This window comes from Penicillium cataractarum (assembly GCF_028827025.1).
Source record: "Penicillium cataractarum strain IBT 29864 chromosome Unknown utg000007l, whole genome shotgun sequence".
NCBI classification, from domain to species: domain Eukaryota; kingdom Fungi; phylum Ascomycota; class Eurotiomycetes; order Eurotiales; family Aspergillaceae; genus Penicillium; species Penicillium cataractarum.
This window is the reverse complement of record NW_026622743.1, coordinates 1,070,088-1,091,063: the sequence shown is the minus strand read 5'-3', so window position 1 is coordinate 1,091,063 and position 20,976 is coordinate 1,070,088. Positions and strand designations below refer to the sequence as shown.

At 49.2% G+C, this 20,976-nt stretch overlaps 4 protein-coding genes across 4 annotated transcripts; 2 read left to right on the top strand and 2 right to left on the bottom strand.

Annotated features, from left to right (window-relative positions):
* Nucleotides 1-130: 130 nt before the first annotated feature.
* Nucleotides 131-2,607, top strand: N7496_008035 (Golgi transport complex subunit COG4; the record flags this gene model as incomplete). The annotated part of the gene is made up of 2 exons (XM_056700954.1): nucleotides 131-1,348; nucleotides 1,402-2,607. The coding sequence occupies 2 exons, from the start codon at nucleotides 131-133 to the stop codon at nucleotides 2,605-2,607; spliced, it is 2,424 nt and encodes an 807-aa protein (XP_056553017.1).
* A 1,033-nt stretch (nucleotides 2,608-3,640) lies between these two features.
* On the bottom strand, nucleotides 3,641-5,538 carry N7496_008034 (ammonium transporter; the record flags this gene model as incomplete). Its single annotated transcript, XM_056700953.1, has 3 exons — nucleotides 3,641-4,888; nucleotides 4,968-5,299; nucleotides 5,424-5,538. The coding sequence occupies 3 exons, from the start codon at nucleotides 5,536-5,538 to the stop codon at nucleotides 3,641-3,643; spliced, it is 1,695 nt and encodes a 564-aa protein (XP_056553016.1).
* Nucleotides 5,539-11,326: 5,788 nt separating this feature from the next.
* N7496_008033 (DUF4238 domain-containing protein) lies at nucleotides 11,327-13,244 on the top strand (the record flags this gene model as incomplete). The annotated part of the gene is made up of 3 exons (XM_056700952.1): nucleotides 11,327-12,761; nucleotides 12,818-13,096; nucleotides 13,177-13,244. 3 exons carry the CDS (start codon nucleotides 11,327-11,329, stop codon nucleotides 13,242-13,244), a joined length of 1,782 nt encoding a protein of 593 aa, XP_056553015.1.
* Nucleotides 13,245-16,828: 3,584 nt separating this feature from the next.
* Nucleotides 16,829-20,183, bottom strand: pmr1 (Ca(2+)/Mn(2+)-transporting P-type ATPase PMR1; the record flags this gene model as incomplete). Its single annotated transcript, XM_056700951.1, has 3 exons — nucleotides 16,829-17,403; nucleotides 17,462-19,958; nucleotides 20,073-20,183. 3 exons carry the CDS (start codon nucleotides 20,181-20,183, stop codon nucleotides 16,829-16,831), a joined length of 3,183 nt encoding a protein of 1,060 aa, XP_056553014.1.
* Between the last annotated feature and the right edge of the window lie 793 nt (nucleotides 20,184-20,976).

The window sequence follows — 20,976 nt, the reverse complement described above, 5'->3', positions numbered from 1 at the left end:
GCTCCGAAAAAAAAGCCCCGAGCCTCACCGCCCCCACTGGCGGTTCTCCAACTGGCGTAGTTGGCATCAATGAACCAACTCCGCAAGCCTCCTGGTCGCGACAACACAAGGCCACGCATTGTGTTCCAGGATGGCAGTCTCACAATCGCCTGTCCAGGCAAATGGCCATGCTTTGTCGCCATCGCCATCTACATCACCGGATCAATTGAGCCCCGCAATCGACCCCCCGCGAACCGATGTCTTCAATGCCAGCTCCGTGGCGGAGATCAAAGCCGCGCTATCCCGTTTACACAGCCAAGAAGCCTCCGTGACAGCAAGACTAGATGCCCTAGTGACGTCGCAAAAGGATTTGTCTCGGGAACTGGGCCGACTGGATTTGATGCGCGCGCACATCGGAACCCAAACGAGCACAACCCGATCGATCAGCCATGGCATGCTCTCCGAAGCCGCAAGTACGGCCGAGCGCATCTCCAGCGCCGTGCGACGACTGGATCTAGAGCAGGCGAGAGTCAAGGCTACATTGGAGGTCGTGGAGCAGGTCGCTGAGCTCAAGGCGTGTGCATTGGGCGTGGCAGGGTCAATGGGTGCTTCGCAGGATTGGGAGACGGCTGCTAGCTATCTACACCGGGCGGCACAGGTTCCTGCGTCAGTTGTCAATGGAGCCTTTGCTGCAGAAATGGTCCCAACTGCGGAGGTGCCCGACCCGCCAAGCGTCACTCTGGACAATGCGGCGGAATCGCTGTGTGGACTGTTCCTCCGCGAATTCGACAAGGCCGTCAAGGAGAGTGACGGGGCGAAGATTACACGCTTCTTCAAGCTGTTCCCACTCATCGGCCGCTCCGAGGTTGGTCTGGATGTCTATGGTCGCTACGTCTGTCAGGGCGTGGCGGCGCGAGCACGCAGCAATCTCAATGCCGATTACGGATCTCAAGCTAAAGATGGCTTCTTCTATGCAAATGCATTGACTAAGCTCTTTGAACATATAGCCCAGATTATCGATGGGCATGGTGGACTGGTGGAGCGTCACTATGGTCCTCGGAAGATGGGTCGAGTTATTGAGCGACTCCAGGTTGAAGCGGATGTGCAGGGTGGCATCATCCTCGATACCTGGAGTGATGAACGACATGTGGATCGCAAGCTGATGGATATCAAGTCTTATGCATTTACATTCTTGGTGCAGAGCTTCCTCCCGGCACAGAGGGCAGGTCATCCGCCTGCTGCAGGTGTAGCTGCGCCGACCGAGGACGAAGGCGTGGATATGAAGGAGATTGACGGGATTTTGAACGAGATGGCCATTATGCTGGGCCGCTGGTCTCTCTACTGTCGATTCTTGGCGGATACATGCAATGTGAGTGTAATTGGCTGCGATTTATACCCATGGAATTTACTGACAGCATTCAGGCCCCGGGTGACGATCAAACCGAGCAAGATGATAACCAAAGATTCGCACTGCCTGGTTTCCTGCAGGAGTCTTCTCTGGCACGCAAGGTCAATGACAAACTCGTCTCTCCATTCAATGCCATGACAACCTTCTTCTTCCGCCGCTCTGTCGAAAAGGCCTTCCAACTCGACGAGTCACCGTCCGGTCTGACATTGAACCTTCAACGTCCACTCAAGGCAGACCCGCCTCATATCACCTCGGCCGTTGACGACATCATGTATATTGTCAACAAAGTACTGCAACAATCACTCGCAACCTCCCAAGAAGCCGTCGTCACGAACGTCGTCCCAACGCTCTCCCGCGTCCTGGGCTCCGACTTTATCGGCATGACACAACGCAAAATGCGAGACGAGTGCTACCCACGCGCACCAGTCCAAGGCGGCCAACCCCCAGAACAAACCATCATCGCCTTCCTCGTTCAAATCAACAACCTCGATCTCGGCGTCGACTATATCCGACGAATTGTGCAAAACAACACGGGCTCTAAACAACCTCTCCCATCCACGGACAGTACACCCGATCAATCAACACTGGTAACGGAGCACCTAAGCACCCTCTTCCCAGCACCATCCTCCGCTCTCCGCGTCACCCAAACCCTCCACTCCCTAGCAACGTCCTTCGAAGCCAAGGTCGCCGACCTCCTCTCAGACGGTATCCAAGTCGTCTTCAACAACGTGATAAAACACCGTCTCCGCCCACTCCTCGCTGACGTCTTCCGCGACATCGAGTATCACCCCTCCGACACCTCAGACCCAACACCACACGACGACTACAACCCCGCAGACGGCAGCAAGGAACTCGTCCGCCCCCGCTTCGCCTCTGGCTGGACAGAGCTCCTCCTCCCGCTAGCACGCATCCTCACCGCCCCCGCCTTCGACCGCCTCCTCACCGTGACGGTAGCCTATTTCGCGCGGCTGCTTGAAAAGCGTCTCTGGTCGTACCAGGGCCGGATTAACGCGCTGGGCGCGACACGGTTAGAGCGCGATGTCGCGGGTATTGTTAATGCGGCTGCGGACGTGGGGTATGGGGCTGGTGCGGGGGCGCCGGGTCGGTATAGACATCGGGAGGCGTTTGCGAGGTGTGTGCAGATGACGCTTGTTATGGGGATGGATGAGGATGAGTGGGATGAGGTTTTGAGGGGTGGGGGAGGCTGGGGAGGTTGTTGATAAGCTGAGTCGGGAGGAGAGGGTTAGAGTTAGGGGGATGGTGAGGAGGGGATAATTGGGTAGGGTTGGAGATTGTTTGAGCATTGCGTTGCGTTTGCATTGCTTTATACATAAATATGGGAATTGAAGACTTGTCTTGTATATGAGAATTACATTCTGTGTATGTGTGAGGGTGCTCTTCGGGCTTGACGCATATGCCTTGAGGGTAAATCACCACGGCAGGCTGATGATGTTGATTGAACGGTTTCATTAGGACTCACCTTGTTTGCAAGGTGATCATGTATACCTGGTATAGTAAGAAGAAGCTGGACTAGGATTCCGGTGTATACCAAGGTAATTGGAGGTTCAAGTTTACTAGCACCCTCCTCCCATTGGTCCATACCACCCGAGACTGGCTCAAAGCATACTTAAGTCCTTAAGACTAGAATAGAAATCTTACAAAGAAAAAATAATCCAAAGAAAAAAATAGTCTAATATCAATTCTCTATACTGCAAATAACAGGATATCACATCCCCACCGCCAAACAGGCGCACAGACATAAAACCAGAAAAAGCCAACTTCAAGTCAGAATTAAACTGCAGAAAACCGAATATATACACACCGTCGGCGCCCGAACAGAAAAGAAAGACGTTGCTTGAATAAACGGATAAATGTGGAAAGAGGAACGCCAAACCAGTCGTGAAGCAAATTGCTTTTGCTGGAGAGAACAGGTTTGTAGGATTGAGGTTGAGGGAGGAGGTATAGTAGATAGGTGGAGATTGGTTTGTTGGTAGAATCGGGTTGAGGTGGAGGGTATGTAGATGGGAGGTAGATTGGGTTAGGTTATACAGGTGGTAATGTGGAGAAGGAGGTTTGAAGGAGGAAAAAGAAAAGCCCCAGGCCTTTCGAGAAAAGAAACACGCTCAGAGGGATATCGAACAATGCGAAAGAAGAAATCAAGGGCGAGATGAATGAGGAGGAGGTCAAGGTGGATGTTAATGCAAAGGGTCGAATATGGAGGGGATAAAAAAAGTCAAGATGGCAGCGCAATGCTTAATCAGACTTTTCATCGACAGGTTTCAAGATAACGGGCGTTTCCGTAGGAGGAGGTGCATGGGTGTGCGGGCTCGTCATCTCGGCGACCTGTCTGGGAGCAGGTGCAATCTTCAATTCTTGAATGTGCATGTCTCCCTCACTACCACCGCGGGAGCTTTGGCTGATCTCGCCGTTCGGAGCCTGTCCCTCCAGCATCATCTCCGAGTGCTCACCGATACCGTACCGATCAGCGGCGGGAATCTCGTGACCGTCCTCTAGCTGGTCGTGCTTCTGCGGGGTCCAGGCGAGGTAGTCACGGCGAACCTCAACGTAGTCGTAGGCGAACTCGCCGAGCTGGTCATCGTCCATACCGAGGAGCTCAGCCTCTTCGGAGGCACGCAGGTTCAGGCCGGGAATGGCGTTAATGCCGTAGGCGATGATAGCGGACATGACGAAGGAGTAGGCGGCGGTTGCCACGATATAGGCGATTTGAATGTACAGCTGCTTCCAGTTGTGGATGACCCAGCCACCAACACCGGTGCCGGTGTTGACACCGTCCAGGCCGACGATGGCGTCGTCGCCGAAGAAGGCATTGAAAAGGAGACCGATGATACCGGCGATACCGTGCTCAGCTAACACATCCATGCTGTCGTCGATGCGAATCCAGTACTTGATCTTGGTCGAGTAATTGCAAACGATGCCGGTGACAATTCCGAGAATTACACTAGCCCAGGGGGAGATGAAACCAGACGCGGGAGTGGCAGCGACGAGTCCAGAGATGGTGCCGGAACACCAGCCGACCATGGACCACTTACGAGCCAAACGCCAGTCAAGCAGCACCCAGGTAATAGCACCGAATGCAGCAGTCAGGTTGGTGTTCCAAGAGGCCATGGTGGCACGGATGTTGGCACCAAAGGCCGAACCACCGTTGAAGCCGAGCCAGCCGAACCAGAGGAAGACGGTACCGAGAAGGATCAGGGAGACGTTGTGAGGGCGGAAGTTGAGCATCATGCGCTCCTGGCGGCGACCGAGAACCATGCTGTATGCGAGTGCAGTGAAACCGGAACCGATTTCGACAGGGCCACCACCAGCGTAGTCCATGACACCGTACTTGAAGGCCCAGCCATTGGAGTTCCAGGCCCAGCAGGCAAGAGGGCAGTAGACGACTGTCGCCCAGATGAAGGTGAAGACCATAGCGGGAAGGAGGCGACCACGCTCAGCGACGGCGCCCATGACGATAGCTGCAGTAACGGCACAGAATTGCATCTGAAAAGGACATTACGTCAGTAACCAATGCTTCTCTGAAGCTCAATCGAATGCCAAAGATGGGGTCTTTTTAGCCTACCTCGTAGAATGCAAAGAGCAAGCCAGGAATCAGTGGTGATCCAGGGCTAGGATCGGCGAGAGTCTTCATAAGACCAAAGTTGCGCAAGTTGCCAATGAAACCGTTGGTCGCCGAGGTAGAGAAGGCGAGCGAATAACCCCAGAAGTACCATTGGAAGGTGATGACGGACATGGAAGCCATACAAGCCCAGATCATGCTCAGAGCGGACTTACGTCGGGCCAAGCCCGAGTACAAGAAGCCCAGTCCTGGAATCATGACTAGGACCATGGCAGACGCCACGATAATGTAGGCCTGGTCGCCTGATTGGAACCATTTGTTCAAGTTTTCGGTGCCTGTATCAAAGAAAGACATGGTGAGTTATGTTGAATTTAACGGTGTTTCTGGCTTTGATTGCTAGAATTGGCGATGTTTTGCCACTGGGAGAAAGAATGGAATTGGGAGACAAGAGCAACGTACGGGAATCGCCGCCCAGGTCAGCATTGGTAGTCAGCTCATAGTTGGCGGGAGCGCCAATCCAGTTGTAGGAGGCATAGTCGGGGGCATATGGGGCTTTCCCGTTGAACGACGACATGATGGGCGCCGCTGGGAGAGCTCGGGCGAGCTCGTGTGACGGGGGTTGATCGAGGGAGGTGTGTAACCTGCTAATTCGGGGGCTGTCGAGGCCGTCAAGCGTAACACGAGAAGTATGTGTATTTGTATTGCGTGTGAAGTATGTGTAAAAAGTCGATTGAAGGGTGGGAGTGTCGAGAGGAAGAGAGAGAGAGAGAAAGAGAAGTAGGAATGGAATTGGAGAAAGCCAAATCCAAAAGAGTCAAGCGATGATCGGAGCGGAGGTGTGGAGAAGGCGAAGGGGGGACAGTGAAAAGGAAGAGTTGCCACGAGGGGGCCCAGGATGGAATATTATAAGGTCGGGAGATTCTGGAAGGGCGAGTATTTTTTTGCGGAGGGCGTTCAGCCCCGTGAAGTTTAGTGCCAAACGCGCGAGTTGAGTTGGGATAAGTTCGGATCGACACTGGACACGCCCCGTCTCGACGAGGGTCCACTTGGGCCTGAAATCGGACTGGAGTCTGCGACACGAGCTAAAAAAGCAATTCGGCAGGCGATAACAGAGTAGAACAAAAAAAGAGTCGTAATAAAATATCACCACGCGAGGTTAGCTTCGAATCATATCAGACGAATCTCCGAGGAATAGCTGGACGAGAATGAATTTGACTGGGGGAGGCGCGGTAGGGGGAAAAAGAGCAGTCAAAAAAGAAAAGTTGATGAGGTGAGCGGATGACAGCAGCAATGGGATAATTCCCGATTAGCATCCCAATCACGGGGTTTGGATAAAGATCTATACAGACACACCACAGTATGCACGCATAACATGGAAATGGAAAATATCTTCTCTATTCGAATCTAATCAGCCTGACAATTATACAAATTTTAAATCATCATCATCTTCTTCTTCTTCTCTTCTCCTACTCATCACCATCATCATCATCATCCTGGAATGGGTCTCCGAGTCTCTCTCTCTCTGGTGGCAACGGGTCAAGTCAAAATTTGCCTTCGTCCATGGGTCCCGCTCCCGATCGAATTGAGTCTTGGCTCCGCCCACTTTTTTTACGGGCTGGAACCGTTAAAACATACTAACGCAGTTTTGGGCAGTGGCCCATTCGTAAAAGGGGAGAATATAATCGAATAGGTTCAAATTAACATGTCGACCACCCCCCAAATCGATTCTCCGGTGACCGGCAAATAGAAGAACGGGCCCTGAGCTCGGCAACTCATGCAAAGCAAAAACCCAACTCCGGGGAAAATAATAATGTCCTGGGGAGGGAAAAGAGGAGAGTGCCAAGCCTGGAGTTTGAAACTACTAGAGTAGTAGTAGTAGTAGTAGTCACTGTACTTTAGAACATGGTGTCATCATACTCTCTTCACTACCCCCCTCTAGTCTCCCCCCCGTTCTGCAGGACTAGAAGGCGCTTCTATATATGCTAGAAGGCTGCACGTTATTTTCCCCGGATTCTTCATCATCATCTATCTAACTGTCCATTCTTCCTATCACGATCGAGATGAATGCTACCACGGGGGAAAGCCTATCTCTATCGCATAGTACTACTCCCCTGTAATTGACTGTACATCTCCGATGCTCCGTGGAAATGTGGCCGGGGAAAAACCAGGGACAGGGTCTTATCGGAGGCATTCGCTTGGAGGAACGAATGACTGTCCGTACGGAAAATACGGGGGGGGGGGGTATCCTGTACCATTGTACAGGAAGTGTTTAGGTTTACTCTTTCCTTCCTTATCGCCAATTGGAAAATCCAATTCCGTCAACCTATTTCGTCTACGGAGTACGTTGAAAAAAATGAGGTCGCTATCCCCCGCCAGCAATTGGACGAATGTCGACCCTATCATTGGGCTCTGATTGGTTGCAGATAAACACTTGCCACCGGCCGCCAAGTGGGGACATGGAAGTAACCACATCTGGACTAGCGTGAAGATAGACTCAGCCTCGAACCAGGGATTCTGATTGGCTCCAGATAAGACTGCAGTTCGCCGCCACCGAATTGCCCGACTTCTTCCGGCTCGGGATGTCTCGGGGGGGGAGGGGCCGAGTTCGGTGGACTCTTTGACGGCGACCGATGATTTCATTTTCTTTTCTTTTCTTTTTTTTCCCCGGGCATTTAATTGACTTGCAGGAGATGGAGATGGTGGAAGCTTGGACCGTGTACTCTTGGATAATGATATATCTCAATACTAACGGTACTGATATATCACATGTAAATTCTACCTAAAGTTACACCTTCTTCCCCTCTTAAACAAGTATGAAATCATCACTCTCGTTCGAAACAACAACAATCATCGATCCCGTTCCCGTGGGCCTGGCCCCCCGGGCCCGCTGTCTTGGGAAGAGGGTCCGGGCCTTATCATAGCCTCACCTTATCTGTTAGAGTCACTACGGAGTACACATAATAGAATGGAGGATGGAGTACATAAATAGAACCCCTTTTAAAGGATTTATTCATCCTTTCCCTAATATATCTGCAACTAAATGCAGAATAAAAAATAAAAAATGTTGAATCTCATCCAGCCTGACCAGTCATACAAACCATCCTGCTGACTGATCCCGACCCTCGGTATACCGGGCAATATCAGCCCGCAAGATCTCCCAGCATCCCATAGAAATTCCAACTCCCCAATCTACCCACGCCCTTGAATCTATGAGTAAACCCTCTGACAACCAAATAAAACTCTCTTAATAATATACAAAACAACCCCTGAGTAAATATCCCATAACTCAAACTCCCATTCTTGAGCACCTCCCCAACGGGCCTGAACTACAGCTTCAAACAAATCCCTCTCTACGTCATTAAATCCTCCCCTTTCCCTCGTTCCCACCCCCAGTCCTTAGTCTGATTCTCTTATATCCACCCTTGAACGGGATCATCCGCTATTTTAAACGTGCATTAGAGTCCTTTCTAGCTCTTTCGCTAGCGGTGATCCTGTGCTGGAGTCTGACGCTGACTCCGTTCTTCCGGAATTCGGATATCTCCAGGCCTGGCCAGACTAAGTGGGGGCCCTTGAAATCGGTCCAGCGGTTCCTTTTGCAGTAATCTTTCAAATGCCTGAGTCTAAGTGGCGAGAATCGTTTAGCTAGGTATCTTTTATATACCTTCTAACTTCCTCTATCGCTGTATGAAGTATTTACTGGAACATAACGGATATATATATTATAGGCCCGACGGTCCAAGGTTCTGGACTTGTATGAATTGGAACACGGGCAATCACGAACAAAAAGCTGTCCATGCAATTTCTAGCATTAATCCGTTGACTAATGACAAGTACGCTTGTGAGACTCCATAATGTCTTTTTGATTGAATCTTTTGCCGCAATTCGCACACTGGAAATTGGCGGGCGGGAAGTGTCTTGACTTGATATGACGCGCGAGGCCAGCTCGACCTAACGATGCGAAAGTATGGCGACTGTAGCCAGGACCCGAGAGTGGTGATTCGGAAGTATGCTGATGGGAATGGGGTCCTGAGCTTTCAACACCATCAGACTTGGCAGTCTGAGTAGGTTTTGCATCATGAGGAGTCCAGAGTAGATCTGTATCACCACTTAGTTTGGAAGAAAGTATAGACATGATAGCGAGGTGCTCCAAATGTCCTGCGAGATGTAATTGAATGTCGAAATTGCGACGAAACACCCCGAGGCATAATGGGCAACATTGGTTTTTTGGGCCAAAGCCATGGATATCGTGTAGATGTGTTAGCCATTCACATCTCTCACCATAGAGGCGACCTGCTTTGTTGCAATCCTCGAAAATGCAAAGGTAAGGCATAAGATCGAGCGCAAGGTGATGCATCCAGGACTTCTGGTCTGTCGCATCTATCATGAAAAAGCACAAGGGACATTCGAATGTAGTTCCATCAAAGGCTTCACTCGGTGGATAGACTAGTACAAACCCTCCAGCTTCGGTTTCATGGATAGATTACGTTGTAGGCTGTTCAGTGTCAAGCTCGACTTCCATGACCTCCGAGCCGACATCCTCGAACCAGCGCAAAATGGCGCTGCATGCTGCAGAATATTTGACGCTCACCGCAGGGCAAGGAGCTCGTTCTTTGAAATTCTCCTCGCGGCCCGCTAAGAATGTCCGACGCCATGATAGAGCGGAACTTAGGCGTTCCGTGATCTCTGCTTTGGCTTTGGGGAAATGTTTACGTACCAAGCTCGATTCTCGTTTGGCCAGGAAGAAATCGTTCTCTCGTCCATGGAATACAAGTTGTGAGGAACTGGCTCCTGAATCGTGATTGCAATCTCAAATAACCCGTTGACTATATTCAGAATGTCTGAATATATTTCTTGAATCTCATCTTCAAGCCCTTTGTCCTCAGGCTTGGTATGCGAGTCACCTAGTCGTAGCCTTTTCGGAGTGTTTCGAAAGTCTCGGAGAACACAGCGAAGTCGCTCCAGCTGTCTCATGACCTGCCCACTGAGATGCGGCGAATCACGAAGCCGATAATCTTAGGATAAATCGCCATTCTGGTATACACCTGTATTTGAACACCAGTCACGAAAACGCCAAAGCTCGTCTTGGCATCTCGAACGAGCTTCTTCCCATTCGAGATAGTGGAGAACATCAGAATTGTGTAATTGTTGCACTAGGAGAAGGCAAGAAATTGCATGCGGGAATAGGGTAGAAGAGGGATGGTGCAATCTTTGGTCTGTAGCGGTGCGAGAGTTGATAATACTGGGGGGAATACACAAGACTTGACTTGATAAAAATCGACCCAGGAGGCATATCTGGGTTGACTGATTCACGTGGCTTGTCTTGCAGAGAATGTGACTCAACGGAAGCTGGAACATTATAGGAAACTCGTTCGCAGTCATGACGTAGAGAGTGTCGTTGACGAGAAAGTGGGATGCCCGTGCATAATATATGTGTTGATGATGGCGTGCTGTGTGATCGGCTCAATTGGAAGTAGGCCCTTTGGGATGCTGAAGTCTCCTTCGGGAGGAGCTTGGTGTCGTCCATTCCTATCGCGGATCCTAATAAAGGAAGGAATCTTTCAATACTCTCTCGATATTCAAGAAGTAACACACTGTACAGAAGGTGACATATTCAAATAATTGTTGCATTCTTATATCTTTCAGCTGTGGTGAGCCCTCTGACGTGGACTGCGGCTCTTTCTCTGCGGGGTACAGTGCTGCCCGTTATTGCCTTCCATGTCTGGAAACAGAGAGACACTCTTTCAACCCCTAGTCATGGGAGACGCTGACCCTAATATAGATAAATCCGTAATTAAGGATTTGTTCTAGGATCGTATAGTAACAATGATGAAAGTATGGAGCAGTATGGTCATGTACCGTTACATATCTAAAAATAAACCATGTCCCAACCCAACAGCCGCCATAGGATCGTTCGTTCTCAGTCTTCCTAATCTCACAACCGTTGTCACCCAACCCACTTATACAGTCACCAGCGAAATCTGCTCCCATCCCCGATGTCTGCTTTTCTTTTCTCAAGGCCTTAGCGTCTACTGAGCCCAGTCAAGCCGATTTCGAGAACGACTATAACTATTGGATATCAGTGTTTGTTCATTTGTTTACTTGCCATTGAAAACTGCCACAGTGCAATGCCACGTTTCAAGAGGCGCTAACACTCGCATAGCCACCGTGTCACGCATTCTCATCCAACGAATAACCGCCGTGAGATGGAGAGCAAAATTAGCTTGATGGTCTAAGTCCCACGAACCACCTAAAATTGGCCGACTAGTGTTGGGATACTGTTGAAAAGGCGGGTAAGTGAAAGTATTTAAACTGTGCCATCCTCCTGTTAGCTGCACAGGCATAATGACCAAACGATACAGAAGATGGAGCCGCGATATGAAAAACACCATTTTATTCCTCGATTTATACTCAAACAGTTCGCACCGAAAGACCAACCACCAACAGGACCACTTATTGCCTCTAGCGATGATAGCCGTCGGAGGAAAAAGTCTATCGGGAAGCGTCGGGACTTTCTAGTAAATAAGGTTGACCTTGAGAGATCGATTCTAACTCAGCGGCCCGTGTCAACGGAATTTGCCCTTATTGACATGTACCGAGACCCCGGTTTTGACCAAAATCCTTACCATCTCGAGAAAAAGCTTGCGAAACTTGAAAATCAAGCGAGTGACATTATTAGTCGAGCATTCAAGCAATTCTCTCGGGGATTGGTTCTCGAACTTAAACGAAGCGAGCTTGATAACTTACGAAAGTTCCTTTTTTTGATGAAATATCGAAACTCGGGAATGTTTGATCGCTACGACCACGACGACATTGACGGCTATCAAGCGGATGACCGAATGAGAATGTTGGACTATATGCGGGCTCGAAACTTTGAAAAACCGCGTGAAGTGTGGTTTGACAACTTGAGACAATTCTTAGATCTCGAAATGGATCCCGCAAAAAGTTGGACAAAAACCCTGAAAACTCGGGTGTATCCTGACGATGCTAAGATGATGGAGCTGCATATCACAGGTAGCTTTATCGCGTTTTGTGAGCCCTTATCTTCAGGTGATGAGTTTCTACTCACCCAAAATGCGTTCTGCATATTTGAAGGCCCATCAACAGGAACATTTAACCCTCTGACTCAAAAGATGGAGTGCAATGTATACAACGAATATCACAACTTTGCACCTCTATCTCCCAGGCTTATGATTATCTTGCGGAGTCATCTACTCGATTCAGGGGGTGAGGAGCCTCCTATATTGAGAAACTGGCGGGATCAAGTTACATCTGCGGTTCGATCTCAACATCTCTATCCTGACAAAGCCGGATCCATCCTGCAACACCTTCCCATTCGCATTTGCCAGACCGTATATGTTCAATCACGTGTTAATTCATCGACCTGTTTTGATGTAAACGACAGATTTTGCTTTCCATGCTTCAAAATCTCGTCGGGCCACTTGAAGACTATCAACAATCTCCTCCTAGAGGAAGCGAATATGACTACTTCAATCGTCTATCATTCACACAACTCGCTCAAAACCAGCATAGAGAGTTATCTCAGAGAGGACACTCCTGGTATAAAGAATTTTCTGGGCGGTCTATTTAGTGAGCGTCGTCTATATTTAACGACCCTGGAAAAGATTGTGCGTGATCTCGGTGGTTCTACAACTTGCAGAATCCATTATCTTTCGCCACGTATAATATCTCCGAACATGCACATGTCGTTATTTGCTGCTGCAAAACTTGCAATTGCGCTGTTGCAAAGCGAGGAAAAAGAAGCGCCTATTCCTCAAGTCTATTCTCTTTTAAAGCCAGGTATGTCAACAGCAATGTTCATCCAACATTCATCATATTCATATTTTGAAATACAGAGGCAAGTCGAAAGACCTTTTGGAACGATATCCATCAAGCCAGTCTTATGGTCCTGCTAAGATGCAGGATTGACATGTTCCTCAAGAACTCGCGTCTAACTGATAAGGAGAAATGTTACGTCCGACTATCCCGGCAAATTTTCTTCATGACATTCCCCGTAGAAAGATTATGGTTATATTTCAAGATCGCCCGGAACCTAGACAAGTTCGACGATGATGATTTCACCATTCAGATTGCGGATCTTGAACTTAGTGGAGTGGAAGACAAATTCACTAAATGTGAGCAGCATTTTTTTCATTCGCGGGTTTACACGAGTTAATTACTTATCTATACCTGGTGTTGACTAACTATTGTTTAGTCCTTGCCTATTTCCCTGATAAGCGAGAATATCTCGTACCAATGATGTACTTTCAAGCTATGCAGTGATGAAAATCTCCATAGATGATATAGGAAGAAGCAATATGAGTTGTGTTCATTCAGCCCCGCAATCTTCCGGCGACACCATCGAATAAATAGGGTCGCTCTCTTCTACTCCATCATTTCGTGATAGTGAGCGTATTAGTTGGAGTAATGAGAAAAGAGCTGGAGGGAAAAGGTGCATATAGTAGAGTGAAGTTTTAGGCAGAAGGGGGCACTGATCAAGTATCAGGTATCTATGATGTTACCTCCAAACAAGAATCGAGTTCGCGATGTAGCATTTATGTTAGGTTTTGGTGGGTTCAGTATGTAACAAATAAATATTAGACAACGCTGATTATACTCGGAATTGTCAATGAGCCTCATGGCATGGTAGGTGTGAGCAGCCTAATGAGTCCACAATTCATTCTGTTGATATCTATGAAATGATTTTTGGCGCTAGTGCCTTGGCAGTGGGTCCAGAGTAAAGAAAAAAGCAGTCCTGAGGGAGGAAGCAGTTTTCCCTGGTGACTATAGTACAAGAAGGCTAGAAGCATCAATTCCCTGTAGCGTAATACGATTCATTATATGACATACAGCAAGAAGGGAATTACTAAAAAGCAAATTGCGAAGGTAGCGTAAGAATAACTTAGTTAGAGAGAAAAGAAAATAATTGTCTTAAACATATCAGCCCTGTTTCTTGCTGAGCATCATGCACCACAAGACTAAGAATGAATGAGGAACACAAAGTTACTGATCAATATGATTGCATTTCAGTTATTTGTGTGTTCATCTCTAAGCTTCGCTTACTCGATCGGGATAGCCTGCGAGCCAAGAATATGATGTCTTATGGGGCGCCGCTCAGATAGATAAGCTAGAATAATTAGTTGCTGTGTAAGAACCGTTGGTACTTAGCTTACCTTGCAAGCGCCAAGGCCAAATCTTGATTCGAGTTGGAACAATGACCAACTTTACACCCTTCACACAATTCACTGTCGTGCGGCCCTCTGCTCTGGCCAGAGAAGTCAGGCGGCTGTACCTCAATTCCATTCCACTTTTGGAGCCAATAAGTCACTCTTTCCACATAGCTTCCAGTATCTAGGACTAGTCGGCCGACTGCTTTGCAATTTCTGCATCGTTGGTGATACACTCGTGCATTATATCGGTGCTGAGGGTACATGCGAATAGTAATCGCGACTTTCTTGCTCGACCAACCGCTAGATTTACATCCGCTGTTTGGACATACAAATCGACCCATAACGTTGGTGTCCCTGTCCTCGATTTTGGTTGCTTCGTCATCGGCGGCTAAGAAATCCATTTGAAGCCCTTCCACGTCCAATACCTGTGCTACATCGTTATGTAGCTTAGGGTAGAGCGACCACAGTTTCTTAGCTTTGCGTCCCTTGCGTGGCATTTTGAGTCTTGGTACCAGTCGTGGGAATTTTTTGAATGCCAATGATGTCAGGGAGTTAAGTTGAGAACTAGGCATATGGTCGAAATTCAGCCTTGGATAGGTATATAAATACACCTCTAGGAGACAGCCTACCCCGCTCCAAATTCAGCAAATGTACCTCCTGGAGACAACGCATCGCTGCCGTAGCACGATTTGATTGGTAAATATGCCTTTCTAGTGTAACTAGACACGAAACGCGCAGCTAGGATAAAGATCAAAGCAAGGGATTGAAGGACATGTGGATGAGCAAGTAGGCTCGTACAATTTCGTAGACACACGTGGTCTTGCGAACACTAAGCTAATAGGGTAGTTAGTTTCACAACATGAACAGTTTCACATCTACGCTGTACATACAGGAGACACTGCCTTATAGGTTGCTGGGTATGGTAGTATAAGACGTCATGTCATGTAACAGGAAGAAGTCAGTACGTACATCGTGGCCGAGAATCCGAGAGAACTCAAGCCTAGTCTGTATATACTTTCATGTGCGAATGAGCAAGCTGGATGTTGCTAGGATAATTGAAAGTCTCAAGTTGACTCTGGCGATGCTTCATGTATGTGAGCACGCCACGACGCATTGTTATCACACTGCGGCCTTAAGGGAGTTTTGTATATCCGAATCAAAAATCGCGCTTTACCCGTGGTCTTCTCTTTATGTCTCATCAAATTCTCGTAATTTCGCTGGATTTATAAGGGATTTTCGCCAGACGGCCTACACACTCGACCTAGTAAAGCTCCTAGGGCAGCGTCAGACCCTGTGTCTGGAGTGAAGCAGCTGGAGGATAGAAGAGGGAAGCTAGTACCCACAGTCGCTCAGTTCGGTTGGTCTACACGGAGCCTTAAGTCATCCAGGCCACCGAGGTCTGCACTTACACGAACATATACAGAACTATGTTTGCGGTGAAGGAACTGAGAGATAGAGGGGAGTTGACCGATTGCTAACTTGCCAACGGTCGCTAGTTACTTCGTTTGCATGGAGCCTTCTAGTGACCCATACTTTTGGCGATTTGTACCAATACAGCTGGGATACAAAATCAGATACCAGTACTACGTATAGTCATAACTCGTAATTTACGTGATTCCACATTAAGATTCTTAGATAACGTGATTGGGGTTTGAAAGAGTACATATCTGTGTCTAGATATGGAAGGCAATAACGGGCGGCACTGTAGATGATGAGCTGTTGTACAGGGATTGTTTTTGAGGGATAAGGCCCGGAGAGATCACGCGCGATAATGTCATTCCTTCCATCTGTTGATGGCGGCATTGACTTTTCAAGAAGAGATCGCCTTCATCTAGCGGCAAAGCTGGCGAACACCGTGATTCAATTTCAGGGCAGCTGGCACCCACAGAACTGGGGCTCTGGTGATCTCTCAATATCCAAGGGTGCTGCCAGCCTCGCTGAAGCTATTCGCTATCCATTCTTGACTTGCAACTTGGCCAATGCTAGAATGGTTAAAGGATGCTTGTGTTCGTCCCAGGTCTGCAATGAGCCCCCTTTTCAGCTCGGACTAGCTCTGATCGAGCTCTCCTTGTGTCGACCTATGTCTATATTACAGAGCAGCCGAGAATCCACGTTGGGCAAAATGCCTGGACTGCTGAGCACAGCAGATCACTACTTGGTCTCTGTGCATCGCGAAAGTGGGACGAGATATGGCAACGTTGTTCACCAATGCTTGATCTGGGCAAAGTCCAGGCCTATGCAGGTAGAGAGTGACGAGTTTCAAGCAGCCGTTCTCGAAAATGTGGTCAAGCCTCTTATAAAAGACCTGGCATACTTTGATTGCTCAACATGAATGGATTTGAGACTACTTGCCTAGCCACTCTCGGTTCTTTTAAGTCTTCTTGCCGTTCGCTCCTTCATCCCCTCTAGCGACAGTCTAGCCAATCACACATTCTTGTGCTCTACTTCCTTTCTGCTAGACCAGTGTCTCTTCACTATGCTGTAAGAGGGCTATATATGAAGAGAAAGACACGCATTTGCAACATGTGTATTCATTCATGTACGTATCAAATCAACAATGCAGGTACCCAACCAAAAATGCTTAATGCACACAGAAAAGCTCTATTATGTATAAGGATTATCAATCCAATCAAATTACAAGTCATCCACCAGGACTCCATCTAAAATGTGTCCATCAAAAACCTCCAAGGAAACACATTATACATTGACACTGTACCCAGCACCCAGACCGCGCCGGCGGCGGAGTGCATCAAGGTACTTGCGCCCCTCGTCAACCCAGAAAACCGAGCTGGCAAGGCAGACCAACTTGAATAGTGATCCAAAGCCAAGCGCCTCGGTCTGGAAAATGCGCTGGAGGAAGGGCAGGTAAATAACGCAGGCTTGACCGGCTAGCGAACCCAGTACGGCGTAGTTGAACATTTTATTGCCGAAGAGGGGCAGCTCACCGCGCAGGACGGACTTGCCTTCGCTGCGGCAGGTCAGCGCGTTGAACATATCGAAGAGGACGAAGCAGGTGAAGGTCATCGTGGTGTCATGAGCGGTGACAACCCTGGAGCGCTTGCCGATGTGTTGACCGTCGGTCACATCGCCCATCTCGTGGATGTAGATGGCGAGTGTGCCGAGCATGATGACAAAGGCGGAGGTAAGAACTCGCTGGATGAGAGGGCGAGTAAGAACGCGGGCGTGCTTGGGACGTGGGGGGCGGTTCATGATCGAAGGATCAACGGGTTCAACACCAAGGGACTGGGCAGGTGGGCCATCCATCAGAATGTCTGAAAATCGGGTTAGCAAGCAGGTCAAAAGAAATGTGCATAGGGGCAGGAAACTCACTAATCCACAAGATTTGCATGGCGTTGAGTGGATTTTTGAACCCGAGAGTAGTGCTCAGCAGCACAAGACTGAGAGCAGCCACGCTGGTACTGAGCTGGAAGGTGATGAAGTTTTGAATATTATAGAAGATACCCTTGCCCTGCTCGATGGCCCGGAGAATGGTTGAGAAGTCGTCATCGGTCAAAATCATATCGGCGGCCTCCTTCGCAACGTCGGTACCAAGTTTGCCCATTGAAATACCAATGTCGGCCTTCTTCAGAGCCGGTGCGTCATTGACACCATCGCCAGTCATGGCGACGACATCTCCACGAGACTGAAGCGCACGCACAATCTTCATCTTGTGGTCCGGGCTTGTACGGGCAAAGATGGAGGTGGTTGCGATGGCCTGGGCAAGCTCACCAGTACTCATATGATCAATCTCATCACCACGTATGACCGATCGTGCGTTTGCAGAATCGCTGACTGGCATCCCAAGCTTCTTGGCAATGGCGACGGCTGTGGTCTCAGCATCACCAGTGATCATGATGACTCTGACTCCGCCCGCCATCAGACGACGAATAGACTTGTGCACATCCTTGCGAGGCGGGTCGTTCATACCGACAAGGCCGGCAAAAGTCAATCCATTGTAGCGGTCATCATCATCAGCCGGGCTGCTGCATTTGGAGCTAGGAGTACTAGATCGACTACCAAACCCTCTCATGCCTCGAGAGGGATTGCGAACAGCACCACTGGCAAAAGCAAGGACTCGGAGACCCTCACTTGCCATCCGCTCTGCTGCTTCACGGATGACCTTGCGGCGAGGCTCGTCGAGAATAACTTCACGGCCATCCTTGGTCAAATAAGTGTCCGAACGAGCCAAAACCTGTTCCATGGCCCCCTTGATATACGCAACGTCAGAATCGCCGGGGTTTTGTGTGCCGATAATAACGCCCATCCACTTTCGCTCAGAACTGAATGGAGTTTCAGATACACGCGCACTGATCCGGTCGCGGACGTCATCTTCTCCCAGGATGTCCAACAAGTCAAGGATAGCGACATCTGTAGGCTGACCGACCCAGCGACTCTTCACGGCAGTCGAATTTCTGTCGAGAGTAGACGAAAGAACGGCTGCGGAGGATGCACTGGCCGGGGAATTGGCGTGGGTTCGAGAAAGACGAGCGTTGTTGGCAATATTTCCAACGCGAAGAATAGTGCGCGCCGCAGGGCCAGGCGACAAGACCGAAGTCATGTCCCGCTGAACCTCAAACGGCTCGTCGCTATCGAAATGCCACATCTTGGTAACAGTCATGTGATTCATAGTCAGAGTACCAGTCTTGTCACTACAGACAACATTGACCGAGCCAAGTGTTTCAACACTAGGAAGTCGACGCATGATTGCCCCTCGCTTGGCCATACGAAGTACACCAAGTGCAAGAGTGACAGTCACAATGATAGGCAGACCCTCGGGAATAGCCGCAACGGCGAGAGAAACACCGATAGTAAACATCTCGAGGACCTTACGCCCCTGCAAGAGGCCAATAACCATGATCAGGCCAATGACACCGAAAGAAATATAGCTCAGCTCCTGACCAAGGCGGTCCATAGAAAGCTGCAGAGGAGTCCGAGGGCTCTCAATCTCCTGTAGAGAAGCTGAGATGCTTCCAAACTCCGTCTTTGCACCTGTAGATATAACGATACCCTGGCCATACCCAGAGCGGACTAGTGTGCCCATGAATGCGATGTTGTGTTGCTCATTGAGGCGAACATCGGCACCGACAGCGCCAGTGGCGGGCGCATCGTAGAATGGCGAGCGAGGAGGGCTGATGGCCTTTGGAACCTGGAGGTTCCCATGATGGTGATGATGATGGCTATGAAGCGCCGCAGTGAACTTGACGACGGGCTCATTTTCACCGGTCAAGTTCGATTCGTCAATCGTGAGATCCGTTGCGACAGTGATTCGTATATCGGCGGGGATGCGGTCACCAGTGGAGAAAAGTACCAGGTCACCAGGTACTAAATCAGCCGCGGGGACGGTGGTGGATGCCTTGATGGCAGCGGATGCTGCGCCGGGGCTCTTGGTCTTCAATTCATCCAATTCTACCCCAGCGAGGGGTGGCTCTGCGACCACAGCTGCGGCGGAGGGAAGGTCACGGATGAGGTGGGCGTAATGCGGGACAAGACGGTTCAACGCCTCCAAGGACTTCTCCGAACGGTATTCCTGGACAAAGCCGACCGAGACCACAATGGTAACTGCAAGAGTGATACTCACAGCATCATCGTAATTACCCATCACAAAAGATATACCGGCAGAGGAGAGCAGGAGGAGAATGAGAGTTTCTTTGAACTGCTTCACAAATCGCAGCCATAGGGGCTCTGGCTCTTCATGGGGGAGTTCATTAGGGCCATCCCGCGCGAGGCGTACCTCTGCCTCTGCAGGAGTTAGGCCATGCAATAGAGATGTGTGTAATCTTTCAGCGGTTTCATGAGGTTCGAGCCACGAGTATGTCGAAGTCGAAGCCTAGAGGAGACATTGCGCAAAGTTAGCGGTGGAAATGAGCCAATTGGGAGCATTGCAGTCAGGAGGGACTCTATGACACTAAAACAGTCGGTAACAGTTGAGCGAAGAACATACCGATGAAGGCGCATCTGGCCGGACCCCTAATGGGGTTGTGGAGGAGGGTTGCGGAGAGTCGGAGTTTGGTGCATTATGCAGAGGCAACGCAGGTGTCGCGGACCTTGACATCTCTCATGCTTTGACCGAAAGAAAGAAGGGGAAAAGGGGGAAGTACGAAGAAAAGCGACGCGCCGAATCTATCGGAGGGCACTTTGCATCCCGTCTGGATCGAAATTGGGAGTTGCGGGTCAACGCTCTTGAGATGCGATCTGGCAGCAGCTTTGAGACGGGGGGCGCTAGACTGGCAGTAATGGAGCCGACTGAGAAGTCGTGGCCGCTCAAGGTCGAATTATCGACGAAGCTAAAGGCAAAAACGGAGCGATAAAGTGGAAAGAAGAATTGGGAATATGATATTAGGAGAAATCGTAGTAGTGTTGAGCCTCGCCAAAGAATCGCCAATTCCGCCAGCAATTGTCGGCTCTGGAAGCGGCCAAATCCATGCTGATGCTTTACCCAAAGGAGTTTAGAGCTACCGGATACTCAGTTAATCCGAGACGCTGACTCCTGACCTTGGAATAGTCACGTGATTAGAGAATAGTACAGGGTAACTGTGTCTTGCTTTGTCTACTCAAATTCTACGTGTCTAGATAATTGAACCTCAGAATTAAAAACTATAGAAGTGATGATAGATGCAATTTCAAGGGAGGCTGTCTGATAGTAATCAGTCCGTTTTTGACAGGAAAACCAGGCTATTGTTAAAACTGTAACTCGTTTGCCTCAAGGCAATGGTCTCCTGAGGTGGAACGAATTTGATATCAGCCGAATGAATTGGAACTCTGAGATGAGATAAAAAGGACATGTATATGCTGTCTACAGCTCCTGACTGGAATACAGGAACCGCATTATGATACTGGTACAAGAC